The 13,800-nt window shown below is 38.3% G+C and overlaps 1 protein-coding gene and 1 pseudogene across 1 annotated transcript; both read right to left on the minus strand.

The window, feature by feature from the left end:
• Positions 1-2,131: 2,131 nt before the first annotated feature.
• LOC101308789 lies at positions 2,132-3,744 on the minus strand (annotated as a pseudogene).
• Positions 3,745-8,405: 4,661 nt separating this feature from the next.
• On the minus strand, positions 8,406-9,928 carry LOC101303627 (UDP-glycosyltransferase 85A3-like). Its single transcript, XM_004303886.1, has 2 exons — positions 9,415-9,928; positions 8,406-9,328 (listed from the first exon to the last, which is right to left on the minus strand). The coding sequence occupies exons 1-2, from the start codon at positions 9,926-9,928 to the stop codon at positions 8,406-8,408; spliced, it is 1,437 nt and encodes a 478-aa protein (XP_004303934.1).
• Positions 9,929-13,800: the final 3,872 nt, after the last annotated feature.

Genomic DNA, 13,800 nt, shown 5'->3' on the forward strand with positions numbered 1-13,800 from the left:
ACCTAAGCGACGGAATAATTTTTCGTCGCCTAAGTTATCATAAATAATCATTTATATTTATATATAAATGTTCCGTCGGCTAGGTAAAAATTTCCGTCGCCTAAGATCTTCTTAGCTGACGGAAGGTTTTCCGTCGGCTAAGTAGATCTTAGGCGACGAAAATATTATTGTTCCGTCGGCTAAGTGATTTTTTCCACTAGTGTTTCAATATGTCATTTTAAAATTATTTATTACCTTTAAATATTTTTCAATAATTTATTTATTAACATATTAAATTATTATTCACACATAAATACCTAATAATAAAATTTAATAAACAGTCACTGCCACGTGACGACCCAGAAACTAAAATCGTGGATGGAAACTGCAGCCTAAAATCATTGCCACGTGGCGACCCAGGTCTCGCTCATGACCCAGGCCTTCACAACGAAAACCCAGAGGGTGGACTTGCTCTTATAGTTTAGCCACTATAGGCCCTCAATTTCTTTCTATTGGCTGTATTCCAATAGGCTTCAAAGCAAGGACTAAAATATCCATTATATCCTCGATATTTCCTTGAAATTTTTGTTTTTTACAAGCATCGAAATTAATTTTCATATCTTTCGGATATTATATATTTAGTCTATTTTTGATCGAATATACAATTTTTATATATATTTTGATAAAATTTTCATCGATATTCAATATTTTCTCAATATATCTATTGAGATTTCTTTTTTCCGAACCAACAATATTTCCGTAATCATCGATATTTTAGTCCTTGCTTCAAAATATTTGATAGGGAAGTAACTGGAGAGGGCCAATGTCATAACAATCTGCAAGTATTTAATACTTCTTATTCTTACAGTGTTTTATTACAAGCTTTAGCGTTACGTACATGCATACATACTTTCATCCATTCATTTATACTGTCCTCAGTATATTTTTCTAAATATGTTTAAACTCGTGGTTGAAACATCTTTGTGTATCTGATAAGATGTATATCGTGGAATATATCAAAGCTGCTTAAACACTTGTTTGTACAACAAGTGTCGGCCTCCGTTCGCGGTGGTTTGGCCAGTGTTGGCTATGGCAAGTTGGCTGCAGTCAACACTTTCTCCGAGGGTTTACTATACGGATCAGTGTATTTAGGCTTGTTTGTTGGGATTCTAGGGGTTACTTCCATGTGGTTGTTGTAATAGTAACCCAGTTATGGGTATGTATCATGTGTTTTTATTAATGAAGTTTGTTTTACCATCAAAAAAGAAAAAAACAAGTAGTTGTTTAAGAATTTATTTTTTCATGTTTCAATTCATAGGCATTTAACCACATAGCTAGGTTAGTTATTTTGAGTGCATGGTGCAAGTCCTTTATGACCAAAGTAGGATATTTCCTTATGGGTTTGTTTACTGTGCAGATGTGTATGGTATACAAATTTAAAAAGTGGTCAAGTCACTTCTATTCAAGAACATACAAAAAACATTTTGAAAAGATAAAATTGTCATTTTACTATATTTTCAAGCAATGATAACCATACGAAGCAATGCAAGTCTCATTGAAAATTGGCAGACTTTCTAGGATGGTTTTGAACTGAAAGTCGGGCAAGCCATCCATGGAGTTGGGTCCTAGAGATTTAAGAAAGTGTGTGGTTGAACTCTATCTGTGTTGACAAAGGTTATGTGAAACCTTTGTAGTGGAAGAGCGCTGCAAATTCAAGCATTGCCTTTATATGGCTTTGAAGTGGAACTGGAATGCAAACAGCATGAAGCTTATTATCTACTTCCTTGGACTTGTTAGAAATTGGTTGTGGGTTTGATACCACTATTACAATTTGTGGCTTGTTACCACAGGTCAGAGTATGATGCTGGTGCGGAAGCTATTAGTGGTGATGGGCTAGAACAAAGTGTTTAGGACTTTGGTTTTTAGGAGCTAGACTTGGGAGAATGGTATTAGGACAAGGTTATTATGACAACTAGTTTAGGAGGATAGAGGAGAAGTTGATAACAGAGGAGGGTCGACACTTGAATATATAGCTTGCTTCAACTATTGTATTTGGTTCATTTCATTTTGTTCCGATTACAAGAGACCATTTATATATGTATAGGACATTGTCCACCGACCTTGTTACTAAGCCACCGACCTAGGATATTATCTATATTTTCGTTAGTAGCAGATGATTCACTAAATTGTCCAAATTTGTGGATGAAGAACCATGCAGTGCAGTTGCTTCTTCTGCAAGTTTCTTCCATTTCATGACCCTAGTTTTCATTTTCTCACCCTTCTCTCCTTCCATCAAGTCTCTAACAAGCTTTTCAACTTCGTCTCTCTTGACTTCATTACTGATCTCCATACCAATATCCCATTCATTACAAACAAACCAACAATTTGTTTGCTGATCTGAAAAGAAAGGCCAACACAGCATAGGCACACCTGCACACAAACTCTCCATGGTTGAATTCCAACCGCTGTGCGTTAAAACCCTCCAACGGATGGGTGGTTAAGCACTTGCTCTTGTGGACACCAACTTGCTATAATGCCTCTTTCTTTAGTTTCAGCCACAAACTCTGGTGGCAAAATCGCAGATTCACCAATTACCAAATCGGTCTGATTACCCAAAAGAAGGGAAGCTTGGTATTCGCAAGTCCCCAACCAAACTCCACAAGTTGTTGTGGTGTCATGAACGTTAAACTGCCGAAGTTGACATAAACAACTGAATTTGGTGCTTTGGAGTTGAGCCATTGGAGGCACTCGGTTTCTTCTTTCCATAGACTGTATCCCATAGACTTTAAAGGGTGTTCAGCTGGTATCTGATCTAGGAGTAACTGGTGAGGGCCTATGGCATAAACATGTACTGGAAACATAGTTGAGAAAGCTTCCAAAACATGTGGCTCCAATGCATCAAATGTATGAACAACAACTGCTGAAGCTTTCTGAATTCCTTCAATTCCTTCCAAGCAGAAGTTCCAGGCACTGTTCTCAGGATCTGTAACTCGGAAATTGGTAGGGAGATCCTTCAAACAGATATCTTTCATTCCTGGAATCCAATCTACTACGATGTCCAAATATCCATTTGTCAAACAGCTCTCATCTGCAATATAAACTCATCAAGTAATTACAATGTTAAAAAAAGAAATGAAAGAATAAATTAAACTAAAACAACTTCATAGGCTAAAATCGGGGAAATGATATGGAAAAGTAATCAATTGTAATGCTTCTGTGATTCTTTGATGGATAACCTGTGAGTGGTGCAAGTCCTTTTTCCACCAAAGTGGGGAATTGTGCATATCCCATCAAGCTACATGCAGCAATAGTAAATAAGAGTGTGACAGGGATGCCATTTTCTTCGGCAACGGCTAAGGTGAATGGCATCCAACCATCTGACACGATGTGCGTCACAGGAGGGTTACTATGTTTTGTTGAACTACTTGCAGTGTCATTGAGCTTTGCGAGGAGGTTGCGAAATGGAGGCAAGAAATTTTTCCTGACTGAATCGCAAAGCTCAGCAACATCTTGGGGGTTATCCTCATCTGAAATTGGAAGGCCATCTGGAATGGTTTTGAACCTAAAATCAGGCAAGCCATCCAGAGAGTTGGGCCCTAGAGATATGAGAAAGCGTCTGTGATTGAACTCTGTGTTGACAAAGGTTATATGGAAACCTCTATGGTGGAGGAGTTTTGCAAATTTAAGCATTGCCTTAATATGGCTTTGAAGTGGAATTGGAACACATACAATATGAGGCCTGCTAGCTACTTCCTTGGAACTCATCTTTGCTTGTGTATTTCGTGTATGACTGACTGTACGAGTATGTATGCGTTTACAGTCGAACAACTGCAGGGTTTTACAGGGTTAGTAGCATTCTGTGATTCTGTCTCAGGATTAATTACAAAAGACCCTCCGAATTATATGGTCGCTTTCGATTTCATACCCAACTATTAAAATCTTGCATTTTCATACCTCAACATTTGTTTGTTAGACAATTTCATACCTGGTTATCAGTTCCGTTAAAAAAATCGGTCAAGTGATGACATGGCCATTAACTGCTGACATGGTCCTGTTATGTGATGACATGACACCACCTGATCCCACCTAAAATGCCACATGGATAACATTAAAAAAATGGAAAATTAGAAAACCTATCTCCTTCCGTCTTCCTCTTCGTGGATTTTCCACGCTGCAGGAAACTTAGATCAAGTCCTGTCTTCTGCTATTCCCCAGAGTCTAAAATTGAAAATCAAATATTTACCAACTCAAATCCTTTCCGTTCTTCCATCTTTTAGTATTTCTTCTTTATTCCATCCCCAATTATCCATAATTTCATAACCTCAGACCTCATAATCCAGCCAACACAACCGTATTATCCAAGGTTCATAATAATAAAATGAAAGCAACCATTTTGTAAGTTTTCTTCTGTCCGAATAAAGAAAATATGAAAACAATTGGGATCCAAAGACACCCAGCCTTTTTTTATAGTCTAAGAAACCAATTGAACATGAAAACTCTAAACTGTCGCATTGATTCACCTACCTCAAATTCTTCTTCATTAGAATCTATAACACTAGTCTTGATGCAATTCTCACTTTTGACTACCTCCCCAAGCCCAGACCTCCTCGTCGCAAGCTCATCAGGCGGCTGAATACATCGTCGCCGCCGTAATCACCGTCCACCAGTTCTGCAAAATCTCTTATTTCCTGGCTACTCCATCAGCCGAAGCCGCGTGCTGCTTTACTAAGGGATTGACTCCTGGAGTGCGCCTTGGAATTCGAAGGGATTGGTTTTCGAAGACGGAGAGATTAACGACTTGGTAGAGGATTTGGGCATTTGGCTGTGAGAGATCTATTTTCTTTACGGTTTTGTTTTTTTTTTTTTTTTGCTTTTAACATGCACCCATGTGGCTTTTCAGGTGGGATCAGGTGTTGTCATGTCATCACATAGCAGGTCCATGTCAGCAGTTAACCGCCATGTCATCACTTAACGGATTATTTTAACAGAACTGATAACCAGGGTATTAAATTGTTTAACGGACAAATATTGAGGTATGAAAATACAAGATTTTAATAGTTAGCTATGAAATTGAAAACGACCCTATAGTTCAGGAGGATTTTTGTAATTAATCATCTGTCTTCGGACAATAAGTTGTATACAAAGTGTAGGGGCACATACAATAAAATTGGCAGGCAGTTTGGTGCTTTGGCAGCTCTGCTGTTCTTTCACAATTCACATAGGTAAGATCAAGGCTCGAAGAAGACCATGCCGGTTAAATTGACAGGGGATGAAGCAGCCAAAATATATAGCAAGAAAAATTACACAAGAACAAGTTAACAAATAGACTTCCATGATAAGATGACAATGAGATCAGACGCTAGAAAGCTGACAAGAGTAGAATAAGTTGGTTTTTGTTTTTGACATTTTTGGTATATTGGAAAGGATCTATACCTTGACCTATCTAACTTCGAAGTCATTTGTGAACCTCACCTTAGCAGTTACTTAGCACCAAGGGATTATGTAGATAGATATTAGTATATTATGCTTCTGCCTCTACTAGAATTTGAAGCAGGTTCGTCTCTCGAGTTATTAGTATGCAACTATGCATGGTTTAGAATTGTCTTTATAATATTAAGACCATTCATGGGGACAGACGTCTAAGAGTTCTGTTATTATTTGTACAAATATATATAGAGAGATCATTGAGATCAATTGGATTAAGAAATCTTGCTTATTGAGTCAATAATAGTCATCATCAGTGCATGCAACTACATTTAATTGTTAAGATAGATAGACAAGAATAAGATGAAGAATGTCTGTACGTCCTTGGTCATAGTTGATTCACTATGTTGTTTAAGTTTGAGGATGAAGAACCATGTGGAGCTGTGGCTTCTTCTGCAAGTGTCTTCCACTCCATGGCCTTAGCTTTCATTTCCTTACCCCTGGATCTCCCTCCACTAACTCCTTGACAAGGCTTTTTACTTCTTCTCTCTTCACGTCGTTACTAATCTCCATCCCGATTCCCCATTTCTTACAAGCACACTACTTATTTGTGTGTTGTTGTGCAAATAATGGCCAACAAAGCATACGAACTCCTGCAGATAAACTCTCCATGGTTGACTGCAAACCGGTGTGTGTTAAGAATCCAAACTGCTTGAGGCACGCTAGAACACCAGGGTTGCAAAGTCATAATTGTCCCCAAGTATCCTATTATTTACAGATAAATACCATGTCGTATCTGGCTGCTTCCGGCCAATTAAGGCCGTTCCTGTCCATACCATTGCGTAGCAAAAGCCATAAAGGTTCAGGATTTGTTCTCAGAAACGCGTCTGAAAAAGCCGAAAACACGTCGGAAACGTCCAAAAACGAAACCGTAAATAAATTGAATACTTATTGTGACACCTCAAACTTTACACGTAGGGGAAATATTGACTTTCAATTTAGAGTTTTAATTTATGTTTCTGCTAAATGCTAACACCAGGGGAAAGTCTTAATTGCCCCCACGTATCCTATCATTTTCAGATACATACATGGTTGTATTTGGCTGCTTTCGACCGTTTCAGGCCATTTTCGTCCATATCAGCACATAGCCGATGTCATGTAGGTTTAGAATATGTTCTCGGAAACGCCAAAAACATGCTAGTAACGGCCGGAAACGCTACGGAAACGTTTGGAAATGTATTCGTAAATAAATTGGATGGTGGGAGAAATATTGACTTTTCATCGTAGTGTTTTGATGGATCAAACACCAGGGGTTAAAAGTCTGAATTGCTCCCACGTATTGTAATATTTACGGATACATACCCCGCCGTATTCGGCTATTTTCGGCTGTTTCAGGCCGTTTCCAGCCATACCAACGCGTAGCCAGTGCCTTGTCGATTCCAAAACTTTTCTTAAAAATGCTGGAAACGTGTCGGAAAAGGTTGGAAACACACTAGAAATGTCTGAAAACACATCCATAAATAAATTGGTTCGTGGGAGCAAGAATGACTTTTCCCCCTAGTGTATTGGTGTTTAGTTTTTGCTCCTTTCCCAAAAGTTTTAATTACCCCCATGTACCCTATTATTTACGGATACATATCTTGCCGTATCCGACCTGTATCTGTCTGTTCCCGGCAATTTTCGACCTTACTTGCGCGTAGCTGGTGCCTTGTATGTTCAGAATCTGTTCATGGAAACACTAGAAAGGCGTGGTAAAAGGTCAGAAAAGCATCAGAAACGTCTGGAAACGTATCCGTAAATAAATTTGATACTCGTGGCAATAATGAACTTTCGCTTAAAGAAAAAGAAAATAAAATTAAACTGAATCAAATCGCAGTGTATTAGTTTTAGCTCCATTTCGACTCTCATGCCTACGCACCCTTGCTCCAATATCACATCCAAATTAAACACCGACTTCACTAGCTACCACATTGTGAAAAAGGGACATGTTCGCTCTCAACAGTTTTGCCAACATGTATTTGAAGTCAACGATGCAGTCAAGATGTTCAACGAAATGCCCTCATAGAAGTGTAATTTCTTTTGTCACCTTAATCCAGAGATTTTTGGAGTCTGAATGATACGCTGAGGCCCTACAGTTTCTTAGCGCGTTGCATAGAGAAGGCCACGAGCTGAAACCATTTGTGTTTACTACTAGAAGTTGCAATGGGTGAGCTGGTTTAGACTGTCCATGCTTGTATTTATAAGCTCGGACACGGCACCAATGCCTTTGTGGTACTGCTCTCATCTGTTTTTTTAGGTCTATTACTATGAAGCCCTTTTAATGAGAACCCTTAAGTTGAAGATTTTTTGGCTTATCCCACTTTTCGATATTATATCCACATCTTGACCGTTCAGTTTATAGGTATTTATGAGTAGATCATTATGCAAATTTTTGGTCATATTGAAAATTATTAAGACATTCGTAAGTGTGATTTACCAATTATGAACTTGAACGGTTCATGTTTGACAGGTTTGGTTAGTCTATTAATTTGATCTAGTTTGTTACTTTAACGATCACCGATTTGGCTGAAAATTTATATGACCGATCTACTCATATAGACCCAACTGAACGGATGAAATGCCAATATATGATCGAAAAATAGGTCTTTTAAACTATAAACCGAAAAGTTCTCAACTAGTCCTCAACTTAACTCAACTTAAGGGTTCTCACTAGAAAGGCTCCCCTATTTACTAATGTGTAGAAATTTGTTTACATTCTTAGTGGAATTTAGCTTTTAATTGTTCTGTTATTCAAGTATATGTTTTGTTATTACAAGTCTTATGGTACCTTTGGATCAAAGAAATATATTTAGGATCATGAAGAGAATAGTAGTTTGAGTTTTATGAAGTCAAATTGGGCCAAGAGTCATTGATTAGTGATTGGCTATACCAAAATCTAAATGTTAAGGGAATGCGTAAATATACTAGGCTTTCTCTTTAGCAATGTAGCATAGAGCAGTTTCTTACAGTAGAACTTGATTCACTAAATCATCCAAGTTTTTGGATGAAGAACCATTTGGAGCAGTTGCTTCTTCAGCATGTTTCTTCCACTCCATGGCCTTATGTCTCATTTTCTCACCCTTCTCTCCCTCCATGAACTCTTTAACAAGCCTCTCTACTTCATCTCTCTTCACATCACTACTCATCTCCATCCCAATACCCCATTCATTACAAGTATAATAACAATTTGTTTGCTGGTCACCAAAGAGTGGCCAACAAAGCATTGGCACTCCTGCCGCCACGCTCTCTATGGTTGAATTCCAGCCGCTGTGTGTCAAAAACCCGCCAACTGATGGGTGGTTAAGCACTTCCTCTTGTGGACACCATCTTGATACTAGACCTCTATCTTTAGTGTTGGCCACAAACTCTGGTGGCAAAATTGCTGATTCACCAACAACTAAATCAGGCCTTATCACCCACAAGAATGGCAGCTGGGAATTGACAAGTCCCCAACCAAATTCGACAAGATGTTTAGGTGTCAAATTTACTATACTACCAAAGTTCATATACAAAACCGAGTTTGGTGCCTTGGAGTTTAGCCATTTGAGGCACTCAGTTTCTTCTTTCCATAGACTGTACCTCGTATGCTTGGAAGGGTCATCTTCTGGTAATTGATTGAGAAGTAGTTGGAGAGGGGCAATCGCATAAACAAGCATAGATGAAGAGAAAGCTTCCAAAACATGTGACTCCAAAGCATCAAAAGTATGGAGAATGATAGCAGAAGCTTCACGAACTCTTTCAATTGCTTGCAAGCAAAAGTTCCAATGAATGTCATTGGGATTTGTAGTTATAAAATTGTTTGGGAGATCCCTTAAACGTATAGATTTGAATCCTGGAACCCAGTCTATCATCTGGTCCAAGAAACCATTTGTTAACCAGCTCTCATCTACAACAAAAGAAATATATAAGTTCTATTAGTCACAAAATTTGACAACTAATAACTGCTTCATTTCTAGCTATGTATATCGGTACCTTTGAGTGGTGCAAGTCCTTTTTGGACTAGTATGGGAAATTGCATATATCCCATAATGCTACTTGCAGAAAAAGAAAAGAAGAGCACAGTAGGGATGCGGGTTTCTTCAGCAGCTGTGAGGGTGAAAGACATGAAACCATCCGAGACAACGCGACTCACAGAAGGATTGTTGGTGCTGTTATTGAGTTTTGTGATGAGGTCAAGAAACGGAGCCAACAATTTGTTTCTGATGGAGTCACCAAGCAATATGTGGTCTTGGGCGGTATCTTCATCTGAGTTCTGAAGACCATCTGGAATGGTTTCGAAGTGAAAATCAGGGGAGCCATCGAGAGAGTCGGGTCCTAGAGATTTCAGAAAGCGCTTGTGGTTGAACTCTGTGTTGACAAAGGTGATGTGAAAACCTTTATGGTGGAGGAGTCTAGCAAATTTGAGCATTGCCTTGATATGGCTTTGAACCGGAAGTGGTATACAAACAACATGAGGTTTACTATGATCAGATTTGGAACCTCCCATCGTAGGTTAGTCTATGTATTAGTTAGTGATTATGTGTTAGAGTCCCACAAATGCAGTGTTATATACGAGAAGAACTGAAAGAAGATTTAAAAACAATAAGATAACTTTGTTTATGACGTACATGACTTGTTTTGAATGAATGCATCTTTCTGTTTATATTTTTCATATGAGAGTAGATGCAAAAGAACAAATTTACAGAATGAAGAAAGAGACATATGGGCGATTAGAGCCAACCTTTCTGACCCAAAAAAAAGGATCACCAAACAATAAAAATTTATTTAAAAAAATACAATAAAATTACAAAGAAGAAGAGAACCCCTAAAATAATATAAACCATGAAAGTTAAAATTGCAGGCAGTGATCGAAGAAGAAAGAGGAAGACCATTCTGCATTTCTGCTAGACTTCAACTCTAGCGGAAATGATCTGCAATCGCATTAGTAAAAAAATTTGTTTCACGCAAGTTTAGCAAGGTGTAGATGTCCTGGACTATTACTGGAATGCGGCAAGGAGTCGTGATGCAGTTTTTGACGGAGTCTATAATTAAGTATTATTTTATCAACTTCAAGCTGAATTTTACTAAAAACCATGAAGATCGGCAGCAAGAAATCCAGCTATGAGGCTCAAGTGTCATTGATGATAGGTACATAGCGGCCGGGCTGAGTTTGAATCTTAACCCTTAAAGCAAGTCCACCCTTGCCTACAAAACCTGACTCAGGCCTTCATTCTCCTCAAATTATAACTCAGCCACAAACTTTTTTTGACCCAGGCCTTTATTGGGTCTTTACCTAGGTCAGACCTATGACCCACCCAGGCCTCAATTTTTAAAGACCTAGGCCTTCAATTCCAACTCAGCCCAATAGAGGAGATGTCGACCACGTGAAGGGTGCAAGTAGGGATGAAGCATGCGAGCAACGAAGCGCGTAGAGGCTACAAGCGAATCAGAAAAGGCCATGCGTGTGTTTGACGCGTTTTTGTCGCCTAGCGGCGCTGGTTTGGTCTCATAGGACACGCGTTAGCAGCTGGGTTAGCGCCTTCATTTCAAATCCAACGGTTCTTTGATCTGGACCGTTGGTTCACTTAAAAAAACAAATCAACGGCTCAGGTTATTGGACCGTTATAATCCCAACGGTCAAAAGCTTTTAATTAATTAAGTTAATTAATTTGAAGGGAAAAAAACTGATAAAAGAACCAACGGTTAGAAAAATATATATATATAAAAAAGTTTATACAATTCCTATAAATACATATCACCCTCCTATCATTTTTTCACCCCACACAAAAAATTGTGATCCATAGTTCTATATATCTTTTCTTTCATTCTCCTATAGCTTTCATCTTTCTTTTGTTTCAATTCATGGCCGGTGGATCTACTTCCGATAGGAAACTTTAGGAAGCCGATGAAGACCTCCAATTGTGCAAGTCTTGGAGATTTGTTAGCCACGATGCGGAAAAGTGCACCGATCAAAAGAAAGCGCAATTATGGGATAATGTTCTCAAGCACTACTTCGCCAATTTTCCGAATGCCTACCCTCGAACATTAAGTGCAATGATAGGGAGGTGGAAATCTCTAAAAATAGAATTGTTCCAATGACATTGTGCAATAAGGCAAGCTAAAAGCTTGGGTAAAGAGCGGTTCATGTCTCGTTGATGAGGTATCAATATTAAACTCTATTTTATGTATGTTTCGATAAATACTTACTTATCGATAAATTATTTTGTATGTCATACATGTTATTAATTGTAGTTCCATTTAGGACTAATTTCAGTTTACCCCCATCAACTTTAAGTTGATCATCATGTTAGTCCTTATTCTTTCAATTTCATCAAAAACACCTCTCAACTCCTAATTTTTATCAGCTGTGCATGTCCAAACCTCTAATCTCCATCCAATTCCTCTGTCAAGTGATGACTTGATATCAAGAAGAAAGTCAAATTCTGAAAGTTACCGTTCGGACCATTTTTCCCCCATATCGATACACATCTTCATTCCAATCACAACCCCCTAACCTTAGTGATTTTGGTAGGATTGAATGCAATTTGTTTATTTTTCCTTTTTTCTTTCTTCTTGATATCAAGTCATCACTTGACAGAGAAATTGAATGGAGATTGGAGGTTTGGACATGTACGGCTGATGAAAATTGAGAGTTGAGGGGTGTTTTTGATGAAATTGAAAGAAAAATGACTAATATGATGATCGACCTAAAGTTGATGGGGGTAAACTGAAATTAATCCTTCTATTTATTAATTTGTAGTACAAAAGAACACACAATATATGGAAGCAAGAGATGACAAGGATCAAAGGAAAGAAACAAAAGAGCGAGTTCAAGGCGCAATATTGCTACGCCATCGTGGAAGGTTTTCAAATGTTCTAAGACATTCCTAGCAACATGGAGATGCATGAGTCACCATTAACGGGAGCCGATTATGAAAGGATGGCTTCACAATCAACTCAACATGAAGAAGTTGATGAACCTCCTATCAACTTGGCCCAAGATAGTGATGAGGTACCCCCGAATCCAAAAATGAAGCCTATTGGAAGGAAGGCAACAAAAGAAGCCACCCGGAAAGGAAAGAAGGCGGCCAAAGATGCGTGTCCCATGACATCCGCTAGTTGTTGCCACGATTGCAACCAACCAATCATCAATATTGCAATCGAGGGAGAAATGGGAATAGGCATACGCAAAACAATTGCAAGAGCAACAACAACGAGAATATATGTGATTGCAAATGGATCTTCAAAATGAGCACTTCAAACTCCAAGAGAGGGAATATCATATCAAAGAGAGAGAAGAAAAGATTATGGAGGTAAATCCAAGTACTATGTCACCGGAGCCTAGAAAAGATTATTGGCGGTTAAGACCAAAAGAGATAGTGGATAGGCAAGAAAACACCACTAATGGATATCCCCACACAACCTTCCTCAACGGATATCCCCAAACACATTTTCCCGGTGGATTTCCTCAAACATCTTTCCCCGGTGGATATCCACAACCACCTTTCCTTGGTGGATATCCACAACCGCCTTTACCCGGTTATTACTTTCCTCAACCACCTTCGACCGGCGACTCGACCAACCTAGTAAATCTCAATGACCCCTCAAACACCGATTTCTTTTGTAATGAGGATGTCGATAATTAGAGTTAGAAATTCAAATTATTATATTTTTTTTCCTAGGTTTGGTTTCTCAATTTAAGTCATATAATAAATTAATTAATTTTAATGTCATTTTTTTTAAATTTATTTATTACCTTTTGTATAATTTCATTACGTTATTCATAATTTTATTAACACATAAAATCATTATTCACATTCAAAATACCTAATATAAAATTCAATAAACAGTCATTGCCACGTGGCGACCCAAAAACATAAATCGTGCCCAAAATCGATTACTGTATGACCCACGTGGAAACTGCAGCCCAAAATCACTGCCACGTGGCAACTTAGGTCTCGCCCATGACTCAAGTCTTCCCAACGAAGACTCAGAGAGTGGACTTGCTCTTAGGTACTAATGTGGAAATTTTGATACGTGAGCTGGGTATTCGTGCCTATAACATGAGTTCTCTAGCTATGTGATAATAATAATATATATATATATATATATATATATATGAAATAAGACATACATGTATGTATAGTAACGTAATATAATTTTCCCGAAGAAGGCCAGTGTACGTAATAGTAGCATATATGAATCACATTGACTCGATCAAACTAAACTCAGAAAGTGCCTGAGCTAGAGTCGACGATCCTAGTTGTACCCGGAAATATCCATCACATAAGCCAGAGGCCAATGCAAGAGCATTCCAGTTAGGCATATTATCATCTTTGACTCGACCCTTTTCATGAATTCCAAACCTAATTTTGCTAT

This window comes from Fragaria vesca, linkage group LG6 (assembly GCF_000184155.1).
Source record: "Fragaria vesca subsp. vesca linkage group LG6, FraVesHawaii_1.0, whole genome shotgun sequence".
Classification (NCBI taxonomy): Eukaryota; Viridiplantae; Streptophyta; class Magnoliopsida; order Rosales; family Rosaceae; genus Fragaria; species Fragaria vesca.

Excerpts from the sequence above, each read along its gene's own strand:
- LOC101303627 (XM_004303886.1), bottom strand. The coding sequence starts at position 9,928 with ATGGGAGGTTCCAAATCTGATCATAGTAAACCTCATGTTGTTTGTATA. Across the intron at positions 9,329-9,414 it reads AGGACTTGCACCACTCAAAG|ATGAGAGCTGGTTAACAAAT; the intron begins GTACCGATATAC and ends CTTTTGTTGTAG.